Source organism: Balaenoptera physalus (genome assembly GCF_965194825.1).
Source record: "Balaenoptera physalus genome assembly, chromosome: 11".
In the NCBI taxonomy this organism is placed as follows: Eukaryota; Metazoa; Chordata; class Mammalia; order Artiodactyla; family Balaenopteridae; genus Balaenoptera; species Balaenoptera physalus.
In genome coordinates this window covers 104,131,837-104,149,206 of record NC_138896.1, presented here as the reverse complement: position 1 = coordinate 104,149,206, position 17,370 = coordinate 104,131,837, and the positions used below count along the sequence as shown (strand labels likewise).

Genomic DNA, 17,370 nt, shown 5'->3' with positions numbered 1-17,370 from the left:
CCAGAGGATCCAAATTAAGTGCATATCTCACCTGCCCCCGGAAGATTATGAGGCCATGTATGGCAACAGCACTACACAGTTAGGCCCCCAGGTGGGTGTAGAAAAGCCAGGGAGGGTGGGAAGTGACATTTCTGCTCACCAGTGTGTGACTGGTGCTTGGTGGGATGCTGGTGCAGGGAGGTGCACAGTCACAGTTTACTGAATGAATAAATGAATGAACGAACGAACGAATGAGGCCGCACACGTACTAGTTCAGAACAGGACTCAAGCCGGCTTCCCTGGGTTCAGTTCTAGCTCTGTCACTTCCTAGTTGTGTGTAAAATGGGGTGATAATAGCATCTCCTGCAAGGAGCCACTTGGAGGATTAAATGAGTTTGTACATGTGAACGCAGTTAGCACAGAACCTGGCACAGAGTAAACACTAAGTGTTGCCTGTGATGATGGTGAGGACGAGTGATTTAACCAGAGGGTTGCGTATCTATGTTGTGATTGAGCATTAGAGCTATTGCCCCAAGTGTTTTCACAGCCAGTGATCCCCCCTCCCTTCTTCTCCCCCTTTCTTGCTCCCTCCCCCTCTCTCTCCCCTCCCTCTGTTTTTCCTCCACAAGCACACAGTGAGTGTTTCCTGTGTGCCAGCCATAACCGAGGACACAAAATGAAATGACACAGGTCTTGCCTTTCAGGAGCTCAAAATTAAGTAATCGCAGGAGTCAGTTAAAATACCACTTAATACCTCCATAAAAAAAAACGAAATTGAGTTATTTGTAGTGAGGTCGATGGACACAGAGTCTGTCATACAGAGCGAAGTAAGTCAGAAAGAGAAAAACAAATACCATATGCTAACACATATATATGGACTCTAAAAAAAAAAAAAAAAAGGTTCTGAAGAACCTAGGGGCAGAACAGGAATAAAGACGCAGACATAGAGGGTGGACTTGGGGACACGGGGAGGGGAAGGGGTGGGCTGGGACGGGGTGAGAGAGTGGCATGGACTTATAAATACTGCCAAGTGTGAAATGGATAGCTAGTGGGAAGCAGCCGCATAGCATGGGAGATCAGCTCGGTGCTTTGTGACCACCTAGAGGGGTGGGATAGGGAGGGTGGGAGGGAGACGCAAGAGGGAGGAGATATGGGGATATATGTATACGTATAGCTGATTCACATTGTTATACAGCAGAGGCTGGCACACCATGGTAAAGCAATTATACTCCAATAAAGATGTTAAAAAAACAAACAAAAAATAAATAATAAAATACAAAGTACAAAATGTTCAGCCTTAAGGGTACAAATAGCATGATTTCAGAGAAGGGATAAATTACAATAAAAATATAGAACTGTCAAAAATAAAATACCACTTAATAACTTCCGTGGGGGATGAGCAGTGTAGAGGGGCCACTAGATCAGAGTGGGGCCAGTCAGGGGTGGCTTCCTGAGGAAGGCACAGTGACCCATCCCAGGAGGAGGAGGGCCAGAAGGGCGGCCAGGCAGGCAAACGGCCAGGCAGAGAGAGCGCAGGCGCACTGGAGGTAGAGCAAGAGGAGATAAGAGGTTTTCCACCAAAGTGACATCATCGGTGGGCACCCTGTGCCCGGTGTGCCTCCGCACAGGGCAGGCTCGCCCCCTCCCCCGGTTGGCAGCACCTCCGCTGAGTGCGGGGACACAGGCTGACGGAGCAGCCTTAGAAGGCCCCTCGTAAAAGCTTAATGGTTTTATGAATGGATGATACGGTTACAAGACAAGTGTGCAGGAGGATCTCGGAATTTTTGAGCAAGCAGGGCCCTCAGAGGGCTAATCCCAGCCCCTCAGTTGAGAGGAAGCAGAGGCCCAGAGAGGTCACACGGCCAGAGATTGGAGGAAAATCAAGATGGGACTCCAGACCCCCGGCTTTCTCACGTGCTGACTCCCCAACGACCTGTCTTTGTTTGGGTTCCCCAAAAGCAGTGTGAGTCGAGGATGGGGTGCAGGTAGCGTGTCTGGGATACATCTCGGGAGTGAGAGAGCAAGGAGAGGAAAGCAGGGAAGAGAGAAATGCCGATGGGAGGTGTGCTGGTGAGCTGGTTACTGCTGCGGGCAATGGGGGCTCAGCCCCGCTGGACCTTTGCAGGGAGTGTGTGGGATGCACCTCAGAATTGTCCCTCTAAGGGTGCAAGCCTGGGGCATCTGACTCCCAGCTCCCGCTGGGTGTGGTCTGGGTAACTGCCGGCACTTCTGGGCCCTCTGCTTGGGGACACCCAGTGAACACCCAGCTACAGGAAGAGCCCTGAAGCAGAAGACAAATTCGGGGGGGGCGCACATGGGGGTACGGCCAGTGTGCTCCAGAGCTGCCCACCACGGCTGCAGCTTGGAGTCACAGAGGACCAAGGGGCTGTGGCCCTGGACACAAAAACAAATGTCACAGCTCCTTAGCAGATAATAATAGTACCAATAATGATTTCCATTCATCAAGGTATTTCCCTGCACCAAGTGCAATGCTGCGTGCATTATGTACATCACCCGAGGAAATAGGTACCAGTTATCCCCCTCGCACAGATGAGGAAACCAAGGTCCAGGACTGTTTATGTAAATAACTTGGTTAAGGTCATATAGCTAGAAAGTGACAAAGCCAGAATTCAAACTCAGGTCTACCTGATTCCACAGACCTCCTTAAGCTTCCAGCCATACAGCCTTTCAGGTGCTCAGAACCTGCCAGGTGACCCAAGTGCAAGGAGCATGTCAGGGTTCAAGGCTTTGAAACATTCCTCTTCAGAGGAGGGAGAGTGCGGCTGTGGATGGCCCAGAGTGCGGATCCCTGAGCTCTCAAGGATTCATCTTGGGGAGAGTCACTTTCTCCCCTCCCTGTGCCTCAGTTTCCTCATCTGTAAAATGGGGCTATTCATGATGCCTTTCCAGCCTCCCTCATGAGGATCAGCCTGGTTGGAAGAGCTTGCACTGGTTACATATGGTGAAGAGACCCAGGTTCATGTTCTGGGGGTCATGATACAGTGGTTCAGACGTAGACTCTAGATTCAGACAGATTTGGAGTTGCCCTCCAGAGGATAGGTTTCTTGACATCCCCATGCCTCAGTTTCCCCATCTGTAAAATGGGGATAACAAAATGCCATCACAGGGAAAACATGAGTATCATCACTGTTTTGAGGTTTAGGTATGCGAACTCAGGTCGGTCCCTGAACCTCTGTGAACCACGGTTTCCTCATCTGCAACATGGACCTCTTAACACACGCTCTGCAGAGTCGAGAGGCCCAAATAAGATCAGGGATGGGGACCCATTTCCTAAAACTTTTACAAGGGAGTTACTCTCTGCTTTCTGGGGTCTTCATGGGTGAAAACTGTCACACCACCGTCCTCCTCCCCTGCTCCCGTCTCTCCCATCCCCCCCAGAATTCTTTCATCCTGAGAGAGACTCTATTTCTAAGAGACGCCTCCTGGTCCTCAATAAAGCTGCCTTTTTGAAGAGTAGGAGAAGCTACTATCACAGAAATGAAGGCCTCTCCTTTCCTGGTGTTTATGTCAGATACTGGATCTCACCAACAGTTTCCCCCAGTAACTTCAGGCACCTCCCTAAGTGTGAGGGATGCCACAGGGTGAGGCTGAGGCTGGACATGGGTGTTTCCCCAACAAGTCCTTTTGTGGAGATCTGGTTCGAGGCTTCTCCATCCCTCTCATCTGCAAGAAAGACAGACGAGACCACCGCCTTGGACACAGGAGGAGACCCTGAGTATCTCCCCTGCCCCCCAACCCCGGCCTCAGCCCGAAAATACCTCAGAGCAGACACTGCTTTGGAGTTAAGTATTGCGCCCTCCTCACCTCCTTTCTTCCTATGCACCTGTTTATTGAACAGCTAGTGTGTATCAGACCAAGACAGATGCAGGCCCTGCCCTCATGGTGCTTAGAGTCAGCAGGAGAGTCCAACATTAAGAAAAACCAATTACGTTATTAATTATTAAAATAAAAATTAAAATGAAAGGGATTTTCAGTGAGGTATGGGAGCATTCAAAAAGGGGTCCAACCTGGGCAGGGAGAGAGACAGGTTCAGCTGAGTTAGATGCAAGTGAGGGGAAGAGGATTCCAGGCAGAGGGAACAGCACATGCAAAGGCTCTGAGGCAGGAGGGCACTGTGTTGAAGCCGTACTACAGAGGCTGGTGGCACTGGAGTATAGTGGTGGGGAGGGGGTGATAAGACTTCAGAAGAAGGCAGGGACCACACTGTACAGGGCCTTCCAGATCTGGGCAAGGAGAGTGGATTTTCTCTGTGCAATGAAGCCCCTGGAGCATCTTCAGCAAGGACCTGACATTCACACAGTGCACTTTATGCTTTTAAACCATCCCTCTGACCACTAGGTGGAGAATGGATTGAGGGTAGCAGCAGGGAGATGGCTACGACTAATATGCAGGTAGTGAAGGGGAGTGGTTGGATCTGAGTTAAGTATTTCTTTGGGCGGAGGTACACACAGGTACTAAGTGTTGAAGCCAGGATTTTAACCCAGGAATATTTGTCTCCAAGTTCATGTCTAAAGGTTACATGGAAATAAACATGTATTTTCTTACAGTACATATTGATTTCCCCCTTCAAATTAAACTTTGAATCATTCAAATAAAACATGAATACATTCTCCTGGTTAAAATCAAAATATTTCAGTCAAAGCTAGAGTCCCAACCACTGCAACCAATCAGAGTGCCCTTTTCCTCCCCAGAGGTCCCACTGTCATGGGTTTGGAGCAGATCCTTACAGACATTTTGCTACATATTTACATATATATGTACCCATAGAAAATATAAACTATGGTTTTATCGAGTTTTCTGTTCTACATAAATGGAATCAAACTACACACATTGCTCTGCAACTTGCTTTTTTCACTCAGTTTGTACTATGTTAGTACATGTAAATGGATTGCATTTTTAAAAATTGTTGCATAGTATTTTATGGACTGGATGCACCATGGTTGATTTAGCCCACTCACTTTCCAAAGACAGAAATGCATTTTTCTATAAATGTTGTAGCTTTTGAAGGGCTTATGAGGGTTTTTTTCTTTCAAAATATAAGACTTTTATTTATGCTAATGGAGGAACCTACACCGCAGCGACAACAGAAATATTTAGCAACACCCAGCCTGGTGACTAAATTTTCCCATTTTCTTCAGGTGCTTGGCATCCCTGGGAGCTAACTCTTGTCTATTGCCAAGTCTCTGTTTATAGCCAAAGGCTGTCTCGAGAACAAGGAGAACGGTGGTGTTGTTAGCTTTTAGGTCCTGGGCCCTAAAATAGGCATCCTGGCATGATGTAGAAATAGTACAGCTGTGAAGCCTCAGAGACCTGGGTTCACATCCCAGATTTAGCTATGTGACCCTGAGCAAGTCACCTTACCTCTATGAGCCTCAGTTTTTCCATCCATGGAATGGAGTTTATAATTGCCATCTTATAGAATGGCCAGGCGAAGTGAATGCATGCCACATGTAAAGCGATGATCACCTAAGAGCACGTATGTGTGCATTTAATGCCTCACTGTCTGCAGCCCCAACATAGTGGAGGGAATGGGGCGGCGGGGGGGAGGGGGTGGGTGTAGGTCCTGCATCTCTAAAGGGGTCACTCAAGGTCACAGAACAGTAAAAAGACGAATACTCTGCCACTGCTGGCAGTGCCGTATGGGGGTGGCATATGAGTTCAAAGGGATTTTCTGCCCAGATTCTGGGCACCTACTGTGTGCCAGGCATTTCCCACATTGCACGGCCTTTCACCTTCACCCCAGCAGGCAGAGCAGAGGGTTGTCCCTCTGCCCCAATTTGCAGATGAGGCAACTGAGGTTCCAAGAGAAGGGGTGCCACTTGCCCAAAGTCTCAGTTAGTGGCAGGTTGAGACTGGAATTTGGTCCCTCTGTTTCTGAAAGCTGCCCTGAGGCTGCAGGCAGCTGCTCTGCAGAGCGCCCCCTCCTGGAAAGATAGGGAAGCTCCTCTCATGATGACATCTCAGATGTCTGCATTCAACCATCAAGAACCCTTTGCAGGAGGAGAGAAAAATGGCTTTTCTGGCCTCCCTTTTTCCAAGGAGATGAGATAAAGGCTACTCAGAGGTCACCTCAGGACAGTCTGAATCAAATCTCTTAAATGAGGTTGACAGAGAGAGAGAGTATGAAATGTCCATACTTTTGTGTGTGCAGTAAGGCTTAGTTTTTTAAAGCTCACTCACTTCTCATTTGAGCAAGATGAGAAGCCCCTCCCTTGGTGAAAAGGGCCTGGGCCAGGAGTCAGGAGTCCAGCCCCGGCTCTGCAGCTGAATCACCGTATCTGGGCCAAGTCATTTCCCCATCTCTGGGCCTCAGTTTTCCTGCCTGTCAAATGGGAGAGTGAGACTGGCTGACCACAGAACTTGTCCTGCTCCAACAATGGGGGAACCAGGGGGGAGGGGATGGGGGGTGCTTTAGGGGTAGGGTTGCTAGATTTAACAACGTGAAATACAGGATATCCAGTGAAATTTGAATTCCAGGTAAAAAATAATTTTTATTAGTATGTCCCCAGTATTATAGGGGACATAACTTATACTAAAAAATTATTTGCTGTTTATCTGAAATTCAGATCTAACTGGTCATCCTGTATTTTATCGGGCAGCCCTGTTCAGGGCCTTCACCTCCACTGGACCGCCCCACCCCCGTTTCTTTGATACAGATAATTTATATCTTCACAGATTCTAGATGAAATCCTGGCCACCCAGCTTCCAACCAGATCCTCACCACCCACTCCCAGCCTCCTGCCAGCACCCACTTTCCTGCCTACATAGAAATTCTGGAGCCATGGGCTGACAGATTTCACGGGTCTAGGAATTCCTACAGCGGAGATAGGGGTGGAAACTCAGCCAGACTTGGGGACTTAAATCAGTGGAGAAATTTATGTCCATGTGTGTCACGATGGCTAGAGGGACACAGTGTCTGTGACTGCTCACAGCGGCTGGTCCCATTCTGTGCCACACCCACATGTGTGCACATAAACTAGTGGTATTGCGTCCACGTGTTATCAAGAAAACTGTCTTTGGATATAAGGTATCAGAGCTACCAGTCCCCGGCCTTCAGCCAAGCCCATCCTTCGTGTCACGTGTGGGGAAACTGAGGTCCAGAGGGAAGTAGCTTGTCTGCAGTCACATGGCCTTCCACTGTGCCTGTCCTCACCTTGACCGCCCTCCTCCCCATCTTATTGGGAGGAAGTCTTCCTGCAGTCTTCCTCCTCCAGGAGGTCGTGATTAATTACTCCACCTCCTAAGACCGGACAATAATAACCCGATATCCTCACCTGATGCCTGGCATAGCACTAGGCACCTTACAGGGACAGCCTGCCAAAGCCTCGTCCTGCCCCTGTGAGGTAGGCCCCGCCGTGGCCCACATTTTACAGCAGGGGAAACTGAGGCACTGGTGGTGAGGTCACTTACCCAAAGTCACTCCAAGTTGGGATTTGAGCCCATGACATCTGACTCCAAGCCCCACCTGAGTTCTTGGTACTTGGTCGCAAACTAGCCACCTACGGGCTAAATCCAGTTTTGGATATGTTGTGTTTGGCCCTGGAATTTTTTTTTGTTTTTTGTTTTTTAATTTATTTATGGCTGTGTTGGGTCTTCGTTTCTGTGCGAGGGCTTTCTCTAGTTGTGGCAAGCGGGGGCCACTCTTCATCGTGGTGCGCGGGCCTCTCACTATCGCGGCCTCTCTTGTTGCGGAGCACAGGCTCCAGACGCGCAGGCTCAGTAATTGTGGCTCATGGGCCCAGTTGCTCCGCGGCATGTGGGATCTTCCCAGACCAGGGCTCGAACCCGTGTCCCCCGCATTGGCAGGCAGATTCTCAACCATTGTGCCACCAGGGAAACCCTGGAATGTTTTTAATGGGGAAATTTTACATCAAATTCCAGGTGTCCAGCTTGTCTTAGAAGACCAGAGAATCTACCACACTGGGCCCACAGTCCCCCACAGGAGATGAGAAATATCTGTCCCCTTTAGAAGGGCTGAGATTCTTCACTTTGCCCCAGTCCCCATCACTCCCTGTTGCCTCCCACCCACCTACTTCACTCATTCACAAAACCTGCCCGACCCCACAGCTATTCTCATTTGCAGCTCCTGCCCTGTGCTCTGTCCCAGGACCCAGGATCTCAATGTTAGGCCTGTGAACAACCAGATGACAGAACCTCTAAGCCATGGCTAGACCCCCTGACCTGGAGGACACCCATATTTTCTACTGGTCACACTGTAGACTCCAGAACATTTGAAGCACAGACCCTCAGGAGATTCAAAGACTCATCTCTCTTTGAATCAATCAGGAGGAGCCCAGGAGGTGGGCTGGCCCCACTGTCACCAAACTTCTTCTTAGTGAAACCTTCATTTACTCCAAACCTTATGAGGAGCCCCAAAATGTGAGCAGACCCCAGCAAGACCACTTCAGGGCCTGTAGACCTTGAAATCCCTGGGCTCCTCAGGGTCCGTACATTCTACTGAACTCTCCTATTTTCAAGATGGGGAAACTGAGGCTCAGAGAAAGGAACTGGCTGACCAAAGGCATAGCTAACTGCTGCAACAGGCCACTGTTGACTGTGCCTAGCCCCTTCCTCAGAGGCCCACCACCCTCTCAGATTCTCCCTTCTTCCCCTCATCAAAACCCACTCCCAGGAAAAAGCCTGAAGCTCGTTCACACTATGGTGTCCAGAACCAATGATGGCTTCCCCTCCCAGGGAGTCTAAAGGAATTGGAGCTTTTAGTTAAAGGGAAGAATTTCAGACATTGTCTGTGGGTAGAACTGGGCAAAGGAAGGAAGACAAGGAACCTCCCTGCAGTCCCTGAATCATACTACGTCGTGCCTGCTTGCTCTGGATATGGAGCTCCCAGATGCCACCACAGCACAAGAGCCTGGGGGCAACATTTCCATGTGCTTAGAACAGGGCTGGCCTGGGTTCTCAGGTCCCAGGAGCGGCGTCAAGGCCACCTCTGGGTCTCATGAAGGCCTTGGTCTCTTCCTCTGTGAAATGGGCATAACTCAGCTCGGGCTCCTCCCTCCCGTGCACAGGCAGGACTGCGGATCTCCAGTGCTTATCTGCTCTGATAGGCAAGGCAGGTGTGGAGTTTCCTTGGGAACGAGGCACCCCCAGCTCTCCCACGAGGTCTCGCCAGTCCGGCTCTTGGCGGCGGTAGGTGGGTGTCTCACTGTCGGCATCAGCACCTAGAAACCCAGACAGGAGGCATGCCCATGTCCTGTACCCCTGAACCGTAGACTGGGGGACTCCCAGGACCGCTGAGCTCCTGCATCCCTGAGTGTGGGGCTTTTCCCTTCGCGGGACACTCCCCAGTGCCCACACTGGCCGGGCCTCCAGCAGCGAGAGCACGGGTTGAATGAATAACTGGATGAATGAGCGAATGAACGACAGACTATTGGAGTTCTAGAACCTGCGATGTGGTAGCTTATCTATGATAGTAGTTATTAGATCACGAGGCCCCACAGCTGTAACAGCAGAATGTTCCAGTCCTCCAACCCCAGCACGCTAGTGTCGCTGTTCACAAGACCCTCTGGGCCAGAGCAAACACTGGGCGCCGGGCTCCTGGTGGGTGCCTGCCAGCCCCCTGCCTTGTTTTTGCCTCTCTCCCCTTCTCTCCTCCCTCCGCCATGTGGATGATTCCCGGAACGTGTGTGTCTCTCCTGGGCCCCCAGGCCAACCTCTCTGCACTCTGTCCGCAGGTTTACCAGGCACCGCTCCAGACCTGGAAAAGAGAAAGCAGATTTTTGGGCAAAACTTTATACCTCCAAAGAAGCCAAAAACCTTCCTGCAGCTCGTTTGGGAGGCACTGCAAGACGTGACGCTGATCATCCTGGAAATCGCGGCCATCATCTCCCTGGGGCTATCCTTCTACCACCCGCCTGGTGAAAACAACGAAGGTAAGACAGGGCCTGGGACCCCTGCTGCCCACCCGGCAACGTGCGTGCCTGGCCACACAGGAGGGCACTAGGGGCTCGCGGCCACCGCTCCCTCCAGGTGAGGAAACCGAGGCCCAAGGGGCAGGGCCTCACCCACAGCTAGTGGGTGGCTGAGCCCGACCCCAGGCTGAGTGCCCGGCCCCCATTCTCCCATGTGTGAAATGCAGGGGTTGGACCAACAATGGTTATATTAGAGTGAGTGTTTATTGAGCACTTACAGGGTGCCGAGCTCTGGGCTGAGATGCTGTCCTAACAACCCCATGAGGTAGGGTCCATGATTATGCCCATCTTAAAGATGAGGAAACCAAGGCACAGAGAAGTGAGTTAACTGGCTCGAGGTCACACAGCTAAGAAATAGTCCCCAGGTTTTGCACTGGGGCTTGTTAAAAACACCACTGCCCAGACCACTCCCTGAGAGACTCTGGTTGTGTTGGATGGAGCCCAAGGGTGGGTGACCCCAAACTTCTGTCCAGGCTGCTCTCTGAGAGCTCCCCACTCTCACAGCTGTTGACAGAGCTCCCGAATCGCTCACCCGTGGCCTACATCCACACTCTGATCTGACAGGACATGAGCCCTGTTCTCAGGTGCCCTGCTCTCTGGGTGCTCCAGCTTCTGAGCGACCCTGTTTCAGCTCCAATGCTGGGCTTCTCCTCAGAACCCCGAAATTGCTGGCTCCTCAAGGCCTGAAACTACGAAAAAATCCATGATGACGTCAGAGCTCTGTGCACCTGATATTCTACAACAGGGATCACAGACTTCAGCCCACGGCCAACTCTGGCTCACCTCCTGTTTTTATATGGCCCATGAGCTAAGATTGGTTTTTACATTTTTAAGCAGTTGAAAGAAAATCAAAATAATACTATTTTGTGGCACGTGACTATCGTATGACAATTCATATGTCATTGTCTAAAAATGCAGCTTCGTTGGGACACCCCCATTTCTTTTCCATGCTGTCTGTGGCTGACTTCCCACCACGACGGCAGGGTTGAGTGACTGTGACAAAGACAGCAAGGCCCACAAAGACTGAAATATTCACTTTCAGGCCTTTTATAGAGAAAGTTCGCCAACCTCTGTCCTAGAAGATCAGGAAGGGAAACTTTGCTTCCAGAAAGCCATTCTCCCTCTCCCCGGCCAGCCACCGCTCTCTGAGTGTGGAAGGAGAGTGCAGTGGATGAAGACTCAGTTTCTGAAGGGAGCCCATTTCCCCGGGTTAGAATCCTGTCTCCATCACTTCCCGGCTGTGTGCCCTTAAGCAAGTCGCTTTCCTTCTCTGAGTCTCAGTTTCCTCATCTACAAAACAGGGCGACAGACCTCACCTCGAAGGGTTATTACAGGGAGGTGGTGAAGGGGCGTGTAGACAGTGTGGCACGCACAGAGGGCACCTGGAGGTGCTGGACCTGCAGCCACTGCGGGTAGACCGCCCCGGGCTTCCTTCCCTGCATCCCCGTCGGGGATCCCACGCAGTGTGCCTTGCGGGAGAAGGACTCTCAGTCCCAGTCCTAGCTTGGTTCAGTGTCAGGCACACCCTTGTGGGCCCGATGCTGAACATGCCTTCCCACGTGACGAGTCTCGGACTTGAGAGGGCATCCCGAAACCTGTCCTGGGTTCTGAATGGGGACGTTGTTTTATGGGTGGAGGAAACACTGTGCCACTCACCCAGGGAGGGTTCTGGGGCAAACCGTCTTTCTCAAAGTCAAGACTTAGAAGTCCTAATGGAAAACCTCATAAATAAATGAGGTGGTTGGGATTAACATATACACACTACTATATATAAAATAGATAACCAGCAAGGACCTACTGTATAGCACAGGGAACTCTACTGAATATTTTGTAATAACCTATAAGGGAAAAGAATCTGAAAAAGAATATATATGTGTGTGTGTGTGTGTGTGTGTGTGTGTGTGTATATATATATATATACACACACACACACACATGCATGTATAACTGAATCACTGTGCTGTACACCTGAAACTAACATGACATTGTAAATCAATTATACTTCAATTTAAAAAAAAGAAAGGAAAAGAAAACCTCAACCTCCATTCATCCTTCATTCCAGAAACTGAGCACCTCCCAAGGGCTAGGGCTTCACCAGCTCCATGACAGCTTTCCTTTCTGATGACAAATTCTTTTAAACCTGTATCACTCTACGCATGTATACATAGATAGATAGGCAGACAGATATATATGCACACACATACCATGAGATATGTGGGATCACATATTTTTTTGATGTTAGCTTTTTATAATCTGATTTGGCGTTAGTAGAAAAGTGTAAACACTTTTCTTTGTTATTAATTATAATTAGACATTTCCTAATCAATGTGCTGTGTAAGTAGATAATCCTACTAGGGTCACTGCTTCAGGCAAACAAATAAAAAGTGAAAAGCATGTAAGAAATAACCCTTATGGGCCTCCTTTCCCCAAATGAGAAAGTGGTCTCTGAGGTTCCTTGAACAGCTGTCACCCCACCCCCTCCCAGGCCAGAGTTTTCTGAGAAACTGGATAGCCAAGTCTATCTGGCCAACTACCTCAATTTTATACCTAATATTACTAGCTGATTTCTTTTTTCTGCATGACCTCTTTCCAAAGAGAGTTTAAAGCAAATAAATTTGCTACCACGATTGAGACAGAAATTTGACTTTGAGCTTCCTGGCAGCCAAAGCAGAAAGTGAATTGGGAGGATTTGCATAGCTCAAGTAATCAACAAGGAGGAAAGGTAGTTCTTTAGGAAGATAGCAAGTCCCCTGACAATGAATTCTGGGATGAACTTTCACGTAGGATATTATGAGAGATGCATAATGGGCAACATTCTTTGCAGAAGTTTTCCAGAAAATATAGAAGAAGATGGCACATGGCTACTTGCATGAGCCTTGAACAAAGCTAAGGGTGCAACACAAAGCATAATAAGAAGGGTAATTCCTACTCTTTTTAGAGCCACAGCTAGTTGGAAGCTTTTAGGGTAAAAGTTCATTGATCCTCACTTGACCCTCACAACAACCCCATGGGCAGGTGCTATTATTACCCAGGAAACCAAGGCCCTGAGATGGTAAATGACTTGGGAGGTCAGACTTTGGGAAGCGGCAGAACCGTGACTCAGACCAAGGCATTCCAGCTCCCGAGCCCACGCTCCTATCCCTCGGCTACGTTTCCTCAGAAAGTGACCAGGTTGAGTCAGTGCCACCCGGAGAAGTGACCTCATGTGACCCAATTTAGTGCAAGATTAGAACTCAGCAGGCAGATGATAGACGGGGTGCAGTGGGAACCTGGATCAGGCTCCCAGGCTGTACCAGGAGGAGCCTTCCCACAGCTCTGCACACAGATGTCTGGGATCACCTCCATCTTAGAGAGGTGGGAGCCAAGGCCCAGGGAGGGGAAGGACTTGCCTAAGGTCACACAGCTTTTAGACAGTAGGGCTGGATTTTAAACCCAAGGCTTCTGGTTCTTTCTACTGCCCCTCCCTTCCTCCAGCTGAGACACTAGCTCAGGCCACACTCAGTTGATGAGGGCAGATGCACACACTCTAGTCCCACAGAATGAAGTTCCTGCACTTCGTGACTGTGCTTCCTCCTCCCCAACACCCAGGCCCTGGCCTGAGCCCTGAGATCTGGACCTTCCATGTTGCCTGGACCACCCCCTGCCATGTCAGACTCAGGCTGCGTCAATTATGTATAAAACGACGCTGGTGATGAACTAACAGGCTCTAGACTGCCTTGCAGCACGCATAGCCCTTCCTTGTTTGCTTTCTTGGCTCAGAGACCTCCAGACACTTGTCAGAGGTCACACAGCACTTTTGTGGCAGGGCTGGGATAGGCATACCCCATGCTTCCAACTCCCTGCCTGTGACAGCTCCCCTAGCGCCAGAGTGCCAGCAGAGTGACCGGCACATAGTAGGCGCTTAGAAAATGTTTGTGGCTTGACCAGTTTTGAGAGTCCTTATTCGATGCTAGGCCCTGCTAACCACCTAGAAAGTAGTTTCCCCATTTTACTGAAGAACAACTAGAGGGAAGCCCAGAGAGGCCAAGTGGATGCCCCAAGGTCACACAGACAGTATGCGGCCACACCCTAGAAAACCCTGGGTCCAGGGAGGGCAGCTGCAGGCTTCCCAGACCCTGTGGTCACAATCTCCAGATCCTGTCCCTGCCCCAGTCCAAGGGAGCCCCAGAGGAGACCTCAGCAGGGCCTACCCACGCCCCTCTTTCTTCCCCTTTCTCATCTCTTTCCCTTAATTGCACCAGAGCAGCAGGAGTTGTTTTCAGGGTTTGGTGGCTCCCAATAGCTTAAGCAATCTGCATCCCTACTTTCTTGCCATCCCAGGGCACCATGTAATCATCAGACAGTTCTCAAAAAGCTGATGGGCTCTTGCTGGCCAAGTGAGTGCCCTCAAGGGCCCAGAGGGCTCCTTGGTATTGAATCAGCAAGGGCAGCAGACAGGACTTGGAGTCAAGGTAACAGGTGGACCCACTCAGCTACCATGCCCTTGGCTCTCAGAAGTCAGTCCAAAGAGAGAAGCTCATGAAAAGGAGAGGACCAATGTCTGCCATGTACTCACCACATGCCAGGCCCTTACTAAGCCCTGGGTTCACAAAGTCCCTGGGGTCATCCCACTTTATAGCTATCCAAACTGAGACTCAGAGAGGCCAAGTCACTTACCCAAGATCACACAGCAGAGCCTGGATTTGAAGGCACGTTTTTCCAGTTCCAGAGCCCAAAGGCTTTTCATTGTCCTGGACTGTCTCTAAGTGTCCTAAACGTTTCAGTAACTAAAGCGGGGGGCTGTTGATGAAGCACAGGACAGGGAAAAAACAGCCTTCCCACTTACAGAGCATGTGGCAGGGGCAGGGGATAACAAAAGTCCCAGAAGGAGAAGCACTGGGCTCTGTATCTTGAGTCACTCCCCTGAAGTCCAAGAGAATGCATCTCCATATACTGGGTTTCTATTTAGCAAGGTTCACCTGTGTTTCCCAGTTTGGGGGATTTCACTGGTGCTGTTCACTAGTAGAGGGGCACCCTAGTTCCCCTCCTCCCATCTTCACGCGGTTCTGAAGTCCAGCTGGATCCCCTCTGACGCGTGGGGCTCGAGGCCCCATTCAGGCTGCCTGTGTGATGGCATCACGTGCTGGACAAGAAGCCACCCTGACACTGAGCGTTTACTGTGTGCTCGCTGCATCCGGTGCTTTACGTACAGCCTCTCCCCAGGCCTCACCACCACCTCGGAGGGAGCAGCTGTCATTACCCCAGTTTTGCAGATGAGAAAACCGGGGCACAGTGGTTAAGCAGCTAGCTCCGGGCACACAGCTGGGATCTGAACTCCGAGCTAGCCCGATGCCAGTTATCGTCACATGATAATGATTATCATCACCACCAAAGGCTGGTTCAGTTAAACAATTTAAAATTATTGGAAAAGTCTGAAATTCCCAAAGAAAAGAAAAGCGGCTTTGAGGACCCCACACAGTGGTATAGTTGTTTATTAGCCGATGAAGAGTGACTGGTTCAGCGAAAGATGTGGCATTTTCTAGTGACACCGCCGGCCTGCGGTGACTCTGTATCATCCCAAGCATGGGCCCACCAGCTGGGCCTTGACCCTTCCAGGAGCTGAGAACCAGAAAACATTCCCTGGTACCACCTGGCCTTCTGGTCATGTTGCTTTCGACCCCTGGTTTCCCAGAGAGTCATGCTGGGGACTCTTGAAACTGCTGTTCTCTCTTCCTTGGGACTGAATTAGACTTCCAGACAGTCGACCACGGGTCTTTGGCAACATTTTCTACTTTCCCAGTGAGGCCAGCGTGTGGCAGAGAGGACCGCTGGGCTCAGGGATGGTGGGCAGGCCAGGTCCGGTGTCAGATTCCAGGCCTGGATTGAAACTCCAGATCTGCTGTGTGATCTTGGCTGAGTTGCTGTGCCTCTCTGAACCGCTTCTCTCCTCGCAGCCAGCTGGAGGATTAAGGTGAATGCCTGGCACACAGCAGGCCTTGCGAATGGCCCAGTCAGGGCCCAGCCTCGGTGGAAGGGGCCCACTCTGAGTCTTCTAGGAGTGGGTGGTCAGGTGCTGCTCCCAGTCGCCGCCCATGGAGAGACACGTTCTCCGCCCCCCAACCCCTGCCCATTGGAAGGAAGGGCCTAGGCCAGTCCTGGTGTGGCACTCACCTCTCTGAGCCTCAGTTTCCACATCTGTTCATGGGGGTAATACCTCTCACTTTCCGGATCCTTGTGGGGATGCAGGAGACGGGATGTGCGGAGGGGCTTGGAAAGGCCCTAGGGCTCAGCACTGCGTGGGCGGGACCTGCCTTCAGGTCCTTCAAGTCCGAGGCCTTGGCATCAAATGTGTCTGGTGTCTTCTTTTTCTTTTTCACATGGTGGGTCTGGCAGGCCTTAAGCAATGTGGGGCCCAGACCTGGAGGTTCAGTGGTGCAAGGGTGTGGGGTGGAGGGTCACTGTGGATCAGACAAGTGTCTAGGGGTGTGGGTGTCCTCACTGTGTAGTCGGGGCTCAAATCCAACAAGGGCTGAGTAAGAACCTCCTGTGTGCTAAGCACAGGCTGGAGCTTTTGCCTTCCTCCCCTTGAGTCTGGAAGGTGGTCTCGGTGACTCCCATTTTGCAGATAAGGACACCAAAGCTTAGGGGAGGCTTACCCAGGACCACAGAGGGGCAGCAGCAGGATCCAGACCAGCTTGTTGGAGGGCAGGTCCAGCACTCTGGCTCCCGCCCCAGCCTAGAAACCTGCCTCACAGTTGCTGGAAGTAGGGAAGGAAAGGACATCAGCAAAACTGCATTTTAGCCCCTAAAGCACTTGCACTGTTGATTGCTGTGAGGCCCCTTCTGCCTGGCTGACCCACCCCACCTGCTTCCTTCTGCTCTCTGCAGGATGTGCAACGGCCCAGGCGGGGGCAGAAGATGAAGGGGAGGCGGAGGCGGGCTGGATCGAGGGGGCCGCCATCCTCCTCTCGGTCATCTGCGTGGTCCTGGTCACGGCCTTCAATGACTGGAGCAAAGAGAAACAGTTTCGGGGCCTGCAGAGCCGCATTGAACAGGAGCAGAAGTTCACCGTGGTCCGGGCTGGCCAGGTGGTCCAGATCCCTGTGGCTGAGATCGTGGTTGGGGATATCGCCCAGGTCAAATATGGTAAGTGACCCAACCACAGAGCCACATGCTGGAGCTGGCATCTGGGCACAGCTGGGACCCAGAGAGGCTGGCCCAGGGCAGGGGGTGGATTCCTGAAGGCTGAGCCCAAGCCAGGTTGTCTTCTGAGTTCCTTGGAGAGGTGGAAGGCTCCTTTCTGGCGGTAAGATTCCAGAATCCATTTAAATCAGAAATGGCAAATACATGGCACACGTACCACAACTCTCCAGACGTCTACCCTTAGCAGACATTACTAATCAATCTCAGCTCAAAGCCTAGATACATCCTCAGGCGCCTTCTCAATATAACACTCCAAGGA

The 17,370-nt window shown here is 50.9% G+C and overlaps 1 protein-coding gene across 10 annotated transcripts in view; it reads left to right on the top strand.

Moving 5' to 3' along the window:
- The window catches only part of ATP2B2 (ATPase plasma membrane Ca2+ transporting 2), a 354,644-nt gene that overhangs the window by 263,613 nt on the left and 73,661 nt on the right, over positions 1 to 17,370 (top strand). For all 10 annotated transcript variants that reach the window (XM_082415648.1, XM_082415644.1, XM_082415652.1 and 7 more), the window contains 2 exons: positions 9,693 to 9,890; positions 16,797 to 17,054. In XM_082415648.1, coding sequence (XP_082271774.1) covers positions 9,693 to 9,890; positions 16,797 to 17,054 — 456 coding nt within the window. The remainder of the gene's footprint in view (positions 1 to 9,692; positions 9,891 to 16,796; positions 17,055 to 17,370) is intronic.